This window comes from Sus scrofa, chromosome 8 (genome assembly GCF_054392235.1).
Source record: "Sus scrofa isolate SSC_HxYL_T2T_F1_AM1 chromosome 8, Sscrofa_HxYL_maternal_Yorkshire_Landrace_v2.0, whole genome shotgun sequence".
Taxonomy (NCBI): Eukaryota; Metazoa; Chordata; class Mammalia; order Artiodactyla; family Suidae; genus Sus; species Sus scrofa.
In genome coordinates, this window is record NC_139390.1 from 82,080,325 (window position 1) to 82,095,803 (window position 15,479).

Consider the following 15,479-nt stretch of genomic DNA (forward strand, 5'->3'; position numbering starts at 1 on the left):
GCTCTCCTTGATGAGAAAGACAAGAACTGGGGCTCTGAAAGGGGAAAGCCAATGCAAAGGCCCGGCAACAAGACCCTTGGAGATGCAGCCAGGCCTGCCTCCCAGACACTCCCCTGGGTGCCCAGCTGCCACCTCCCCGGGCCTGTCCCATCATGTCTGAAGGTCCTATAAGACGACCGAGCAGAGATCCTGGCTGCCCTCCCCTTGGAGCCTTCCCATCACGGTCGTCGTCTCCCCAGATGCTCAAGCCAAATCCGAGAAGCCCTCCACGGTTTCGTCTTCTCTCACCCTCCACACCTGATCCAACAAAAATTCATCTCACCTATTTTCCACGTCCCTCTGTCCCTATGACCGCCAGCCCAGCCAGAACCGCCGGCAGCTTCCGTTGCTCCCAGACCCTCAGACAGGGCTGGAGCAAACTTCAAACTCCTCTGCCCTGGATATGCAAGTAATCCTAACATTTCAAATGTTATACTATGAATTTAAATGTTTGCAGAAGCAGGCCATTTCTGGCAATATTATAAATGTTGGCATTTTTTATAAAACACTCTTTAAAATATATTCAAAGGAATCTAAATACTACTGCATCATCAACCATATTTTTAAAAATACACAGGTAGGAGTTCCTGCTGTGGTGCAAAGGCGATCTGCAGCATCTCTGCAGCGCCAGGACAGAGGTTCAATCCCCGGTCCAGCACAGTGGATTAAAGAATCTGCTTTGTCATAGCTGTGGTGTAGGTCGCAACTGGAGCCTGGCCCAGGAACTCGATATGCTGCCAGGTGGCCAAAAAAATATGGATATATACATACACACACACACAAACACGTACATGCAGGCTTTCTTGAATTGCTGGATATTCTCTCAAAAAATTTTAACTTAATACAGCTTTATGTACAAAGCTTTTTCAAGAAAACTACAGGTATAAATTGAGATTTCAGGGGTTTTTTTTCTTAATTTCCTGTGACCATAGGGTCTAAGTAATAATTTTTTCATTGAAATTATCATAATTATTATTAGCACACAAGTGATCAAACCCAACAAATTTTACAAACTCTGATAGGTAACTAATTCTAAGAGTTCAAATTGTATTGAAAAGTGCATCCTAACATAACATTGTAAAGCAACTATACTCCAATAAAATAAAAAGAAAAAAGGTTAAAAGAAAAAAGAAAAATGCATCCCTTACTGGCGCTGCCGCAGCTGTAGTGCAAGCTACAACTGCAGCGCAGCTTTGATCCCTGGCTCAGGAATTTCCACATGCCTCAGGTGCAGCCAAAGAAAAAGAAAAAAGAAAGAAAACTTCATCCTTTAATGAGATGGATACAACTGTCTTTCCCCCTAACTGGGTCAATATGAATATTACTGCTAGAGTAAGATGGGCCTGATCAGCATCAATTTAACCTTATTTTTCTTGTCCTTTTTTTTTTTTTTTTAATATAAGCATTGAAAAAGCTTGTTCAGGAGTTCCCATTGTGGCTCAGCAGTAACTGATCCTCTGAACCTGACCACTATCCATCCATGAGGATATGGGTCCAATCCTGGCCTCACTCAGTGGGTTAAGGATCCAGTGTTGCCGTGAGCTGTGATGTAGGTCGCAGACGCAGCTCCGATCTGCTGTTGCTGTGGCTGTGGTGTAGGCAGGTGGCTGTAGCTCTAATTCGACCTCTAGCCTGGGAACTTCATATGCCAAAGGTGTGGCCCTAAAAAGACAAAAATCTAAAAAAAAAGCTTGTTCACATAAATAGAGGTGAAAGGAAGGAGCTTTGTGATAGCACTGTCCCTATATGCTCTAAACTCCCTCAGCATTTGGCCAAAAATCACTCTATTATTCAAAAACTTTTGATGGTCTAACAACTGCCAACTTGATTGGGTCCTCCTTCAATCTTACAGAAAGTCAAGATTTGAAAACTCCCAGAATTATAAAAGCACTTGTCATCCAGTCAGAGTTAAGACACTTTCTCAAACTGGCCCCGTGCCCAAGATGAAGCACACAGCAGGTTGGGCGTCTGGTAAGAGGTATGCCTCTCTCAGAGTCAAAAAAGAGATGGAAAAGGATCTATCATAACCTCAGAGAGATCAGTTTTAGGAGAAGATATGAAGGCTGGGGATCTAGAAGCTGATCCTCTGAAGGTTACCTTCATACCCAGGTACCTTCAAGTATCTCCAAGGGACCAGATTTCCCAGCAACGAACCAAGACCACCCAGAGACCAAAGTATTCTCTTAAAAATGTAATTTATGTCTTTGGATTTGCTAGCCCCTGATTAAAATCTTTTAACCACTCATCCCACACTTTTTTTGGCCTTGCTCAAGGTAGGCAGAAGTTCCCCAGGGCCAGGGATCAAACCCAACCTAAGCTGTTGCAGTGACAACACTGCATCCTTAACCCACTGAGCCACCAGGGAACTCCATGCCACATTTTAAAAGAATAAAATTAAATCCAACCTCCTCACTCTGGCTTCTAAGGTCCTACCTCATCTCACTCTCCTACAAAACCCCTCCGGCCTTCTCCGCGTTCCTGGAACGCAGCCAGAGCTTCCCACCTGAGGGCCTCTGCACCTGCTATTCCCTCTGTTCACCACCCAGCTGCTCCCACACACATCCTCCAGACCTCAGCTCCAATGTCACCTCAGACCACCCAACCAAGCCGTCTACCTCACTGTTCTCTACCACAGCAATCTAATTCTCCTCAAAAAAAAAAAAATTTTTTTTTGCTTTTTTTTGGGGGGCCGCACTTGCAGTATATGGAAGTTTCCAAGCCAGAGGCTGAGTGGGAGCTGCAGCTGCCGGCCTATGCTACAGCCACAGCCAGGCTGGATCCTTAACCCACTGAGCTGGGCCAGGGATCGAATCCGCATTCTCGTGGATACTACTCAGCTTCGTTACCACTGAGCCGCAACAGGTACTCCAGTAGTCTAATTCTTGACAGTTCTTACCAGCATAACTGTTTTGTTTGCAGCGATGGCTGACGTCCCTACTACACGCACACAGGTCTTGTTCAATGTTTTATGTCCAGCACCCAGGACAGTGCCTGATACTCAACACACGCTTTTAAACCAGGAGGACGTAAGTAGCCAGATGGGAGGGGGGTTGTTTTAACAACTTTCTGGGCAACCTTACTTTAAAACAAAGTCATTAAATAGATACCCCCAAATGCCCAAGAGAAAGGTACATCACAGATAATATTAAATACATAAAAGCAGACAAATCCCCAGACTGCAGAGGGCATTCAAAGGGGGCAGAAAAACTCAGCACGCCCATTTTTTTTTTCCTTACCTCTGTTCTTGAGAATGCTCCTCCATGTCCTCTTCAGAATCACCCTATTGAGAAAGAATATGCTTTAACAGTTGTTTCAAAGAAACCCAAAATCTCCCCCCTGAAAACGTGATGAACTTGTCTAAATCAGTGCCTGGCATACAGCAGGCATTCGGTAACTAGTTATCCAGAAAAAGAATGGCACTGGAATGGCTCCTCTAAAAGCCTGAACTCGCCAAGGAATCCCTTAAAAATTCACGGTAAGTATCTATCTTTTTACCTATTTAACATGGCAACCAAAACATCATCTCGAAATGGGCTTGTCATCCTTCCTCTCTCCAAAAACCTTTTTTGATGTTGCAGTTTAATCACTCAAGATCAAGCTTAATAAGTAAAAGCCCCTCCTACAAAAAGGGTTCTCTTTAGCTCAGAATCCCCTAAATGAACACCTGATAGCGTTTGACTTTAGCGTTAAAAGGCTGATCACGTTCGTTATAAACGGCATAAACATCTCAGTCAAAAGCGCTTCTGAAATCTTCTCTGAGACCTACCGTGCCAAAACCTGACCAGACGTCACACACCGAGAGGGTTAAAAACAAAAGGCACTTGCAACAGAGACAGAGTTCAATGCTCCACTGGTGTCTGCCTGGCAGCTGTGCTCATGGTGTAGACCATCCGCTGCTGAAGCTGGCACTGCCGGCAGCAGGAATACTGCCCACCCTCAGCTCGCCCCAGCCCCAGGCTATCCTGGTAGCACTGCTGGGGTGCCCACTGCCTCCTGGGCCCAGGCGCTGCTGAACTACAGCCCTCTGAATGTCAACCCCCACTTGGAACTGTCAGACCCAACTCCCTCCCTCCAGCCCCACCTCTCATGGGTGGAGATAGTCGAAAAAATGGCTCTCTTCCCAGGAGAGCCAAGGCTGGGGCAGTTTTGGTCAGCACAGCACCCCGCCGTGACCAGCCCAGGCAGGGACTCCACGGCCCGTGCAGGAGGAGTGACCTCACTGCTGCAGCCCTACAGCCAAACACCTCCAGGATAGACGCACTGGAGGTCCCCAGAGCAATCAGGACCAACACTCGACTACTCAGTGTCCAGGGTCCCTGCCGAGGGCCTCCTTGTGGCGGGGACCCTGTCACGTTCCTTGACCCCCGGGGCAAGCCTTAGGGCCATCTTACACTTCACCTCCAAGCATGAAGACCTACCCACTGTTGGAAACACAGTTCAGACCTGCCCTTCTCCTCCATCCCTCCGGCCAGCAAATCAGCCCAAGCCATGAGCTATGCCCCAGGCCTGCGCTCCCATCACGGAGGGGCTTTTCATTCCCTTTAAGACCGATGCCCTCCTAGGACGTGGAGAAAGGGGAGCCCTCATACACTTGCTGGGAATGTAAACTGGGGCAGCCACAGTGGAAAACAGTGTGGGGTTTCTCAAAAGATTCAAAACAGGTGTTCTCTTGTGGCGCAGCAGGTTAAGGATCCGGCATTGTCACTGCAGCAACCTGGGTCACTGCTGTGGTGCAGGTTGGCTCCCTGGCCCAGGAACTTCCACATGCTGTGGGTACAGCCAAAAATACAAACGACAACCAAAAAAAAAAGAACCTTAAAAATAGAACTACCATATGACCCAGCAATTCCACTCCTGGGCACACACCCAGAAAAAATGAAAACATTAATTTGAAAAGAACCATGCACCCAGAGCAGCCCTATTTACAACAGCCACCAACAGATGAATGAGTATAGAAAATGTGGTACAGGAGTTCCCACTGTGGCTCCGTGGGTTGGACACAGTGTCCACAAGGATGAAGGTTCGATCCCTGGCCTCGCTCAATGAGTTAAGGATCTGGCATTGCCACAAGCTGCAGCATGGGGCACAGATGTGGCTCAGATCTGGTGTTGGCCACGGCTGTGGCTAGGCCAGCAGCTGCAGCTCCAATTCAACCCCTAGTCTGGGAACTTCCATATGCCTCGGGTGCGGCCTTAAAAAAAACACATATATACATATATAGTATGTCAATTATACCTCAATTAAAAAAAAAAAAAAAGACTGCTGCAAAAGCAATCTTCCTCAACAATATCATTCCCACCCCATGGGAGGGACCCAGCAGTCAAGGTCACTGTGCTAATCATACACACACACACACACACACACACAACAGACTATTACTTGACTATAAAAAGGAATAAAACTTTGCCAACTGCAGCAACATGGATGGACTTGGAAGTTGGTGAACTAAGTCAGACAAAGACAAACACTGTATGATATGGCTTATATGCAGAATCTAAAAAATAAAACAAACTAGTGAATATAACAAAAAACAAGCAGACGCACCAATACAGAGAATAACTAGCAGTTACCAGCGGTGAGGGGCAAAATGGGGTCGGGGACTAAGAGATACAAACTACCACAAATACAATAAAGACTCTGGAAAGATATGTTGTACAGCACCAGGAATACACCCAATATTTTATAATAACTGTAAATGGAGTATAACCTTTAAAAATTGTGAATCACTATCTGGTACACCTGAAATATATAATAGTGTAAGTCAATTATACCTCAATTTAAAAAAAAAAAGACTGCTGCCTTCAACCCCATCAAAAACAATCTTCCTCAACATCATCGTTCCCACTCACATGGGAGGGACCCAGCAGTCAAGGTCATGGCGCTCATCTCTGCTCAAGGACCTACCTTGGCTCCACAGGCCAAGCTCCTGCACCTGGAATGGAGTTACCTGACCTTGACACAATGGAGTTACCTGACCTTGACACACCTAGCCCAACCTCTAAAACCACACTGCAGCAGGTGCTCTGGCTCCCATTCAAGACATCTGAATAACACACACACACACACACACCCCACCCCGTCCGAGTGAGGCTCTAGGCTGATGCAGGTCTTTAAGCAGCCCCCTCCTCTCCCTCCCAAACAAGCTGCTTCTCCTCTCCTCTTGGCTCCAGCATTTCAGCACCTGGATCCAGCCTTATCTCCCAAACACCACCAAGCTTTCAAAGGGCAGGGACCATACCCTGTAATCTCTCCCCACTCCCTCTTGGCAGTGCCTCAGGGCCCTTGCACCAGCTATTCTAATTCTCTTGCTATTTTGGGGGGTTGGCTCAAACGTAACTCAGGCCTTCTCAAAGAGACCCAAATTCACTTCTTAAATTAAAACTGCCAACTCCCAGCACCAGCATCTTCCCCTAGTCTGCCACCATACAGCACTGATACCCTTCTGACAACTTAGTTTATTCTATTTCTTATTTTCTATGTGCCTCTATTAAACTTCAAGTTCCGAGGGCAGTGGTTTTCTTTTTCTGTTCCCCGCGTATCCCCAGCACCTAAAACAGTGCCCACAGTACACATTCTAAAATGCCTGCAGGGCTAAGTACCATCTAGCTGTTTCTTAAATACTAGTGGACATTGCATCACACCTGTCGAATGCCCCTCAGCAAAAAGACAAAAGATGGAGTTTCTACTGTGGCTCAGTGGTAACAAAGCAGACTAGTATACATGAGGATGCAGGTTTGATTCCTGGCCTCACTGAGTGGGTTAAAGACCCAGCACTGCCATAAGCTGTGGTGTAGGTCACAGGCACGGCTCAGATCCAGCATTGCTGGATCCTGTGGCGTAGGCCAGCAGCTGCAGCTCCAATTCAACCCCTAGCCTGGGAACTTCCATATGCCATGGGTGTGGCCCTTAAAAAGAGAGAGAGAAAGAGATAAAAGAGAACAAAAACTGGTGAGGACCTGGAGAAAAGGGAAACCCTGTGCACTGTTGGTGGCATTGCAAGCTGGTGCAGCCAGTATGGAAAACAGTACAGAAGCTCCACAAAAAATTAAACATAGAACTACCCTATGATCTAGCAAGTTCCACTTCTGGGTGTTTATCCAAAGAAAACTAAAATACTAATTTGAAAAGATATATACACTCCTATTGCAGCATTATTTACAACAGCTGACACACAGAAGCAATGCATGTTCACTGAGAGATGGATAGAGATGATATAGTACATAATGGAATACTATTCAGCCATAAAAAAGAATGAAATCTTGCCACTTGTGACAACATGAATGGACCCTGAGGGCATCATGCTAAGTGAAATAAGTCACATAGAGAAAGACGAATGCCAATGATCTCACTTATATGTGGAATCTTTTTTGGGGGTGGGCACACCTGCGGTTAATGTAAGTTCCCAGGGTAGGGGCCAAATTGGAGCTGCAGCTGCTGGCCTACACCACAGCTGCAGCAAAGCCAGATCAGAGCCACACCTGTGACCTATACCACAGCTCACAGCAACACCAGATCCTTAACCCACTGATCGAGGCCAGGGGTCGAACCTGTGTCCTCAAGGATACTAGTCGGGGAGTTCCCGTCGTGGCGCAGTGGTTAACGAATCCGACTAGGAACCATGAGGTTGCGGGTTCGGTCCCTGCCCTTGCTAAGTGGGTTAGCGATCCGGCGTTGCCGTGAGCTGTGGTGTAGGTTGCAGACGCGGCTCGGATCCCGCGTTGCTGTGGCTCTGGCGTAGGCCGGTGGCTACAGCTCCGATTCAACCCCTAGCCTGGGAACCTCCATATGCCGCGGGAGCGGCCCAAGAAATAGCAGCAACAACAACGACAAAAAAAAAAAAAAAAAAAAAGGATACTAGTCGGGTTCGTTACCACTGAGCAACAACAGGAATTCCTATCTTAGGAAAAAAAAAAACCCCACTAAGCTCACAGAGACAGAGAACAGACTGGAGGCTGCCAGAGGCAGGGGATGCGGGGAGGGTGAAATGGATGAAAGGTGTCAAAAGGTACAAACTTCCATTTATAAAATAAGTTCCCGGGATGTTATGTATTACACAGTGACTATAGTTCACAATACGGTACTGCACATGTGAAAGTTGATAAGGAGTAAATCTTAAAAGTTCTCATCACAAGAAAAAAAATTTTGAGAAGTTCCCGGGATGTTATGTATTACACAGTGACTATAGTTCACAATACGGTACTGCACATGCGAAAGTTGATAAGGAGTAAATCTTAAAAGTTCTCATCACAAGAAAAAAAATTTTGAGAACTCTGGTATGGTTGTGGGTGTTAGTGAGACTTATTTGCACTATCTCCAAATACAGAATCCTTACCTTGTACACCTGAAATGCATATACCCTTCTATGTCAATTATACTGCAATAAAATGTCCTTTAGATTAAAAAAAAAAAAATTTGCTAAATAACCAGTAGATGTAATAACTATTTTTCAAAACTTCATGAAGCAAATTTTTCTAATTCAAAACCAAACATGAACTTATTTCTCCCAGAGACAGGAATTTCTCACAATACTACTTTCGCACCAGAGCAAAGGGGCCAAAAGCTTGGACGCTGGAGCCAAATGTCTCCTGGGTGCAAACGCCACCCCGGTCACGTTCTTATCACCTTCAGCAAGTTACTTACCAACAGCGTGGCTCAGTTTCCTCATCTGCAATCAGCTCAAAACACTTCATACTCTGCAGTGTATTAACATGAGTTAATACCCATAAAGTGCTTAAACGAAGCCAGTGGGATTCGACCCAGGCTGGTTGTTATTTCTCTATGTTAACAGTGGAAATCAACATCCAAATGTTGAACGAATTTCAATCTCTTGTCAATGAAATAGTCAATATGGACAGTAAACACTGGAATGAGTCACTCCAATTACCTATCTTATAGATAATCAAAGTCTGACTTCATGAGATGGCTCTGCAAAATTTAAAAGAAAAAGAGTGGAAGCTGATTCAACCAAAAATAAATCTCTAGGACAAAAAAAAAGATTTCCAAATACTAGTCAATGCTCCCCTGACAGGAGCGAGAGGCTATTACGTAACGTGCTACCTGAGATGCTCTGCCATTTCCTGTTTCACTTTCTCCCAATTTCCGTTATCGACACGCTCAGGCTTAAGGGGGCAAGATAAACAAGCGTGGGACTTTTAAAGCAGCAGCTTTCGTTCTTTTTTTAAGTTTTTATTATAGTTGATTTAAAGTGTTCTGTCAGTTTCTGCTGGACAGCAAAGTGACCCGGCCACACACAGGCATACATTCTTTTTCTCGTTTTATCCTCCCTCGGGCTCCATCACAAGGGACCAGATAGAGTTCCCTGGGCTAGACAGCAGGATGTCCTTGCTTAGCCACTCCAAAGGCCACAGTTTGCAGGCAGCAGCTTTCTTATTCCTCACTGTCCTGCATGGGCCCACCTGGGCCAGGGCCAGGCCAGCTCTTTGCAAGAGGAACAAAGAAGGTTGGGAAGGTACAGAGCTCCCGCCATCCCATTCCAGATCAACATGCTTCTGGTTCAGGGGACAGCTGCCCCTCCTCGGCACCGATGTGCCAGTCCCAGACCCATGCAGGGACCTGAGGAGTGAGGCTCCACACCCCGGCAAGGCCAAAAGGGATGAAATGAACACGTTCTAGACTGCCTTGCTAGCGCCCACAACTGATACCAAAAATGCGCTTCAGAAACAGTCACAGGAACTCAATGCCTGAGACGTTCCACCTGCCTGCTTCAGGCGTGACTGAGCTCCTAAAGAGGGAACCAGACAGGACACTGCCCGCTGCCTCCCCTCCTCTAAGACGAACCCCCTGAAATGCCTCCTGTATGCACAATATCGTGGCCAAAACAGGGCTCCCAGGCATAGATGTCCAGGCTCCGTTAGGTCCACAAGGCACACGCAAGACAAAGAAAAAATCCAGACTCTCGAGGAACTCAAGAAGGAAGAGAAATGGTGAGGTGACAGTGCCGCTGCCATGCAAGGGACAAGAAGGGCTGGTCCTGGACCAACGGCAGGGCCACAGCATTCATGCTTTTGTTCAATGGACGCCTGGTGAGCCTGCCTGGTCAAGGTGCAGGCTGGAGTGAGCAAACCCGAGGCCTAAAGGGCCAGAGCAGGTCAAGTGCATCACAGGGAAGCTGGGAAGGTTCTGACCTAGAAGGTGGCGTGAGAAGGTACACAGGCAGCATCTTGCACACACCAGCGCTTCTTAACAATAAGCTGAGGAAAACATGTGTTTCTATAACACCGCTGTTTTGGATTCGTGGGGTGAAGCAGAGTCAGAGGAGAGGAAAATTCTGTCAATCTCAGAATAATACCCCATGGGGTTTTTTTCCTTCCTTCTTCTCATCATCAGAGACAGAGTTTTACTGTTCCTAGACCAACCCATTTTACAAAAGACTATATAACACAAAGATACAAATAACATAACTTATCTGCGCAACTGTTGGGCACATAATACTACTGAGTTAACTGCACAGGGTCAGTCCCTTCAAAGCAGGCAAGCTGTTCTATGCTCTCCAATGACCAAATCCAGGGGTCCGAGGAGGTAATTCCAAAAAATAGGTAACATGTATTGAACGTGAACTTGCTTACTAAGTTCAGGGCATTTAATCCTCATAAAACCCTCTGAGATGGGCACCACTATTGGCCCCATTTTGCAGATGAAGAAACTGAGGACAGAGAGGTGGAAAGGGAGGGAGCCAAGAGTCAAATCCTGGAAGGATTTAGAAGCCTGGCACTTTAGAACCATCCAATTATATCTGGTTTTACTAGTGATGCATTATTCGACTTCTTGATCACTTAAGGGACCCAATAGGAAAAAAAAAAAAAAAAGACTCAATCTACAGAAAACATTTGAAAAATGAATTAACTGTATAATAATTAATGTTGGCAAATTTTTTTTCTTTTTTGGCCACCCTGAGGGCCTATGGAGTTCCTAGGCTGGGAATCAGATCCAAGCTGCAGTTGTGACCTATGCCACAGCTACAGCAACACTGGATCTTGAACCCACGGCGCAGGGCCAGGGATCGAACCTACATCCCAGAGCTGCAGAAACACAGAGATCCCACTGTGCCACAACGGGAACTCCCATGCCACATCTTCTTCTGATGCTCCTCCTTCACCTACCATTGACAAATCTAACTTCTGAAGCCATCTTTAAGTCTTCCTGAAAGGAACCCAACTTACAATCCAATGAAGCAGAAAACCAGGAGTTCACTTGTGGCTCGGTGGGTTAAGGATCTGGTGTTGTTACTGCTGTAGCTGTGGTTACAGGTGTGGTACAGGTTCGATCCCTGGCCCGGGAACTTCCACATGCCATGGGCACAGCCAAAAAAAAGAAAACCCTCAAACTGAAATGCACCTATAAACATTCTCTTTTCAACAGGCTCTATGACACACATGCGGTAACTCTGTCTGAAAAAATGCAAAATACTTTGAAAAGAATTCCCTAAAAAAAAAAACCTCTTTAGAATGCTCTGCAGTTTGCGCTCGCGCATACACACAAGTAGCTTAGACAGATAAATACAGACAGACCCATATACATCCTCACGTACCCCATCCAGGCACACACAGGGTAAAACAGTCTCTAAAAAACACACATATAGGTAGTGATGGAGTGTTTAGAAAATTATTTTGAATATCAGTTTCACTTTCATTATAGTTTTGGTTAAAACAGCTTAGCTATAAATGCATCAGAGTACTCCAGAGAAAGTTTCTAAATTCTAACATTTTTTTTTTACCAAAATGAACCATTATAAACAAAACCAGAAATTAAGAATTATATAAAATAACCTTGGAACCTATAAATAAAGTCATTAATTCTATCAGAGGCTTTGACATTTCCATTTCTGAGCACAATGACAAAAGTTTCAACTACTGCTGCAACAAATGAAAGTCTATAATTTCCTTTCCTTTCCATCTGGGTTGGCTTCCAACACTAAGGGGGAAGAGGTAGAGGCCACGACTGGGTGAAAATGCAAATATGTATAGATAGACACCAGCGCTTCTCTACAGGGGCACATCTGCTCCCCGGGGACATTTAGCAATGTCTAGAGACATTTTTAGATGGCATGGGGAAGGGGGTGGCACAGGAAGTGCCCCTGACATCTACTGGGTGAGGCAGAGATGCTCCAACTGTTTGACATCCTACAGTCTCCAGGACCGCCCCCCACAATAAAGAATTCTCAGGCCCCAGATGTCACCAAAACCTCTGCTGAAAACTCAGGTATACACACATATGACTATACTGTATTTTTTAAAAGTATGCCAAATGTTAAGTGTAGTTCTCTCAGCAAGAACTGAAGGATTTCTCGTTTGCTCTTTTTTCCTGTTTTTGCTTTTGTTTTTTTAACAACACACACCTGCTCTTTACAATCAGGGAGAAAATGCATTTAGGAATAAACTTTTAAGAGAAGGACAGACTACCTGCTGCCCATCCCAACAGGGCTTTTTCTCCAAGGCCTGGTCTCCTTCAGCCTGCTGGGTCTAGGGAAATTTTTCCTCTAAAAATCACCTCTCCACCTTGACATTGTTATTCATTAGCCCCGGTTAAAATGAATATTCCAAATATCTCAAAAGCAGCACTCCAAATGCTTCGCATTGGAGGGAGAACACTGAAATGTAAAACTGCACCGCCTCCCAGGGAAGTTATAGTTAGACATCCTGTTTTCTAAACAGCCACATGAGATAACATAGAATTAAGTGCTGCCACCAATGCGAGAAGTAACGAACATCTTAAAAGTTACGGGACACAAGCTGGGACCATTCCCTTACAATACAAACCACTCCCCCTCATGCATTTGGGGTCACTGCTGAAAAAGTCAACAATATCATATTTAAACGTGCACATCTTCCTCCTAAAAGTTCAACCTTAAACACAAAAGCTCTAGAGCACTCTATTGCAGCGGTAAACCCTGGAGAATGCCAGAATCCCAACAAACTGTTAGTAATGATTTTCCCACATGCAATCATTAGATCACATAAGGGGGAAAAACTCGAAACCTGAAATTCAAGTTCTTAACAAGAGGGAGTATTCTAACACGAATTAAAGGCACTTGGAAAAAGCCCAGGATTACAACCCTTTAAAGTCACATCTTCATCCCACAGCTACTGAACGCCCAAGGCAAGGAGCACGCACTAACATTTCTGAGACAAATATTCCATATTCCTGGTCCTCGGGCACAACAGAACGGCACACGGAGAGATCTCGGGCGCGGGGCCCTCGCCCACCTCGGACCAAAGGCGGCGGAGGGGCCCCCGCCCTTCCCTCCGCACCGCCGCGGCTGGAAGCGGCCCTGCTGAGGTGGCCTCGGCTCCCACCTCCTGAACTTGGGGCCGGCGTGACTCACGCCCTGTCACATGGCGCAGGAGGAGGCTGGGCCGGCCACCGCTGCCAGGTGTTCGGGCTCGGCCCGACAGTTTATTTGCCTAGCAAAGTGGCCCGAGCGCCGGTGCCGCTGGGGGGGCCGGCGGCCCCCGGGCCTCTCCTCCCTCGCTCCCCCGAGCCGCCCTGTCACCTGGCGTCCTCACCTGAGTGGGCAGCAGGAGTTCCCCTTCCTCTGCCTGCCACAGCTCCACCACGTTCGGCAAGGGCTCGATCGCTGCACCAACACCAAAAAACACACCGCGTTTTTAAGGCACGGAAAAGAAACGCTTCCTGTTTCCCGATCGTCCACCCCTGCACCCGCCGCACCCAAACAAGCCTCCCTTCCCCTCCAGAAGCGGAGGCCACCCGAGGAGCAGCACACAATGGAGCGGGTGCAAGTCGGCGGCCCGTTGGACGGAGAGGCTAGGACGTGCGGGGTCGGGGGCTCTGGAGCCAGGGGAAGCCACCCCGGGGGACCCCCGCACTCCGGCAGAAGCTGGGGCTGGCGTGCGGGACGCCGCCCGGGCGGTCAGGCTTGGGGAACAAAGCTGCAGGAAGCCGGGCCGCGGCTGGGCCCCGGCGCGCGCCACACAAAGCGGGGACTGCGCCCGGAGCACCCGGGGCCCGCGCACAAAGGCTCCGGGGCGCGCGCGGCTAGCGGTCTGCGACGCGGTCCCGGAGCCCCGCGACTTCCCGGCTTCCAGGAGGCGGGGGCGGAGGGCGCGGGAGAGGACGCCGCAGTGAGCAAAAGGTACCGGCCCGGAATTGCAACCGCTTTCCTGCCTCCTTTGCCGTCCCTCCCCTCGCCCTCGTAATAGACTTCAGCAGTTCCCCCAAAAGAAAGAGGAGGGGGGCGGGGTGGATAGGGAAGCCAGCGGAGCGGCGCCAGGCTGACCTTGTCCCTGAGCCCCTCCCGGGCGACAGCAGGGCAGAAGGACCTGGAAGACGCCCAGCAGGAGATTCACGGCCGCGGCGGTGCGGCAGTAGCAGCCGGGCTGCGGGCGTCGGAGCCCCGCCATGCTGCTGCTCGCGCTCCTCTCGGCTGCTCGCCGCGCTCGCCGCTCGCTCGCTGGCGCCGGGGCCGCCTCGCCCCGGGCCCGCCCCCGCGCCGCCCGCCCCGCCCGCCCCGCCCCGCCCCCTCGCCCCGCCCCGCGCCGCGCCGCGCCGCCCGCCCGCCCCGCGCCGTGCTGTGCAGCCGCCGTCGCGGCAGCAGCAGCTGCAGCCCAGCCTCTCCGGCGCGCTGCTGCTCCGCGCGTGTGCGCCATAGATAGGGAGGGACGGAACGCGGCGGGGCGCGGGGAACGTGGACAATGCGAACGCCGCGGCTGCTGCCCCGCCCGGCGAGGAGCACATGGCTGCGGGCCCGCCCCGCAGCGTCCGACGACCGCCCCCCTGCCCCGAGGCTGTGACTGGGGCTCTGCGAGCTGGAGGGAGGGGCTCCCCGGCCACTATCGCCCAGAACTTTGGGGTGGTTTCCGCTTTGTTTGCGCACACGGGCAGCGAGCGGGTTATTGCCCACGGGGATGGGAGCGGCGGGAGGTGGTGGGAGAGAGGAGTCGCCCAGCGAGACGCCCTAGACAGGATATTAGTGGAAATAATGCAGTGGTTGTCAGGAAAGGCGAGTGCAGCCACATGGCTACTGCCAGGTCTGCAGCGAGGATATCCGGTGGCTGCAAGGTCTGTAATTTAGAATAAAAAGAGCTCTCCCAAGACCCGAAAGGCTGACCTCAGCGCCGCGTGGCGGTGGTGCGCTCGGCACCCTCCGTGGAGACTGTCCAGTTTGTGACAGGTGGGGAAGCCTCTTCGAGGAAGTTTGTAGCTTAAAAGGCCCTGCATCTACTTCCCTTCGGATTCCTGTTGCAGAATTTAGCCAGCTTCTGAAACCTGGTTAAGGTAGAGGACTTGGCCAGTTGCCTGTCTGTAACATTAACAGGGTACTATAGGTGATACTTGGAAATGTGTTTTCTAACCCTTTTTGTTTGTTTGTTTGCTTGATCCCTGTAACCAAAAAGTACATCGAAGGTCTGAGATCTCTTTTAAGTTAATTTCATGCCTTTGCCAGCGGTATCAAGAGCAAGGGT

The 15,479-nt window shown here is 48.7% G+C and overlaps 1 protein-coding gene across 5 annotated transcripts in view; it reads right to left on the reverse strand.

Annotated features, from left to right (window-relative positions):
* TMEM131L (transmembrane 131 like) overlaps window positions 1-14,455 on the reverse strand; it is a 177,343-nt gene extending 162,888 nt beyond the window's left edge. For all 5 annotated transcript variants that reach the window (XR_014812792.1, XR_014812793.1, XR_014812794.1 and 2 more), the window contains exons 1-3: window positions 14,294-14,455; window positions 13,563-13,633; window positions 3,276-3,319 (exon numbers count right to left, since the gene is read on the reverse strand). Coding sequence is in view for 2 of the 5 variants with exons in the window: in XM_084972625.1 (XP_084828751.1) it covers window positions 3,276-3,319; window positions 13,563-13,633; window positions 14,294-14,417 (239 nt within the window). In the remaining 3 variants the exon portion in view is untranslated. The remainder of the gene's footprint in view (window positions 1-3,275; window positions 3,320-13,562; window positions 13,634-14,293) is intronic.
* Between the last annotated feature and the right edge of the window lie 1,024 nt (window positions 14,456-15,479).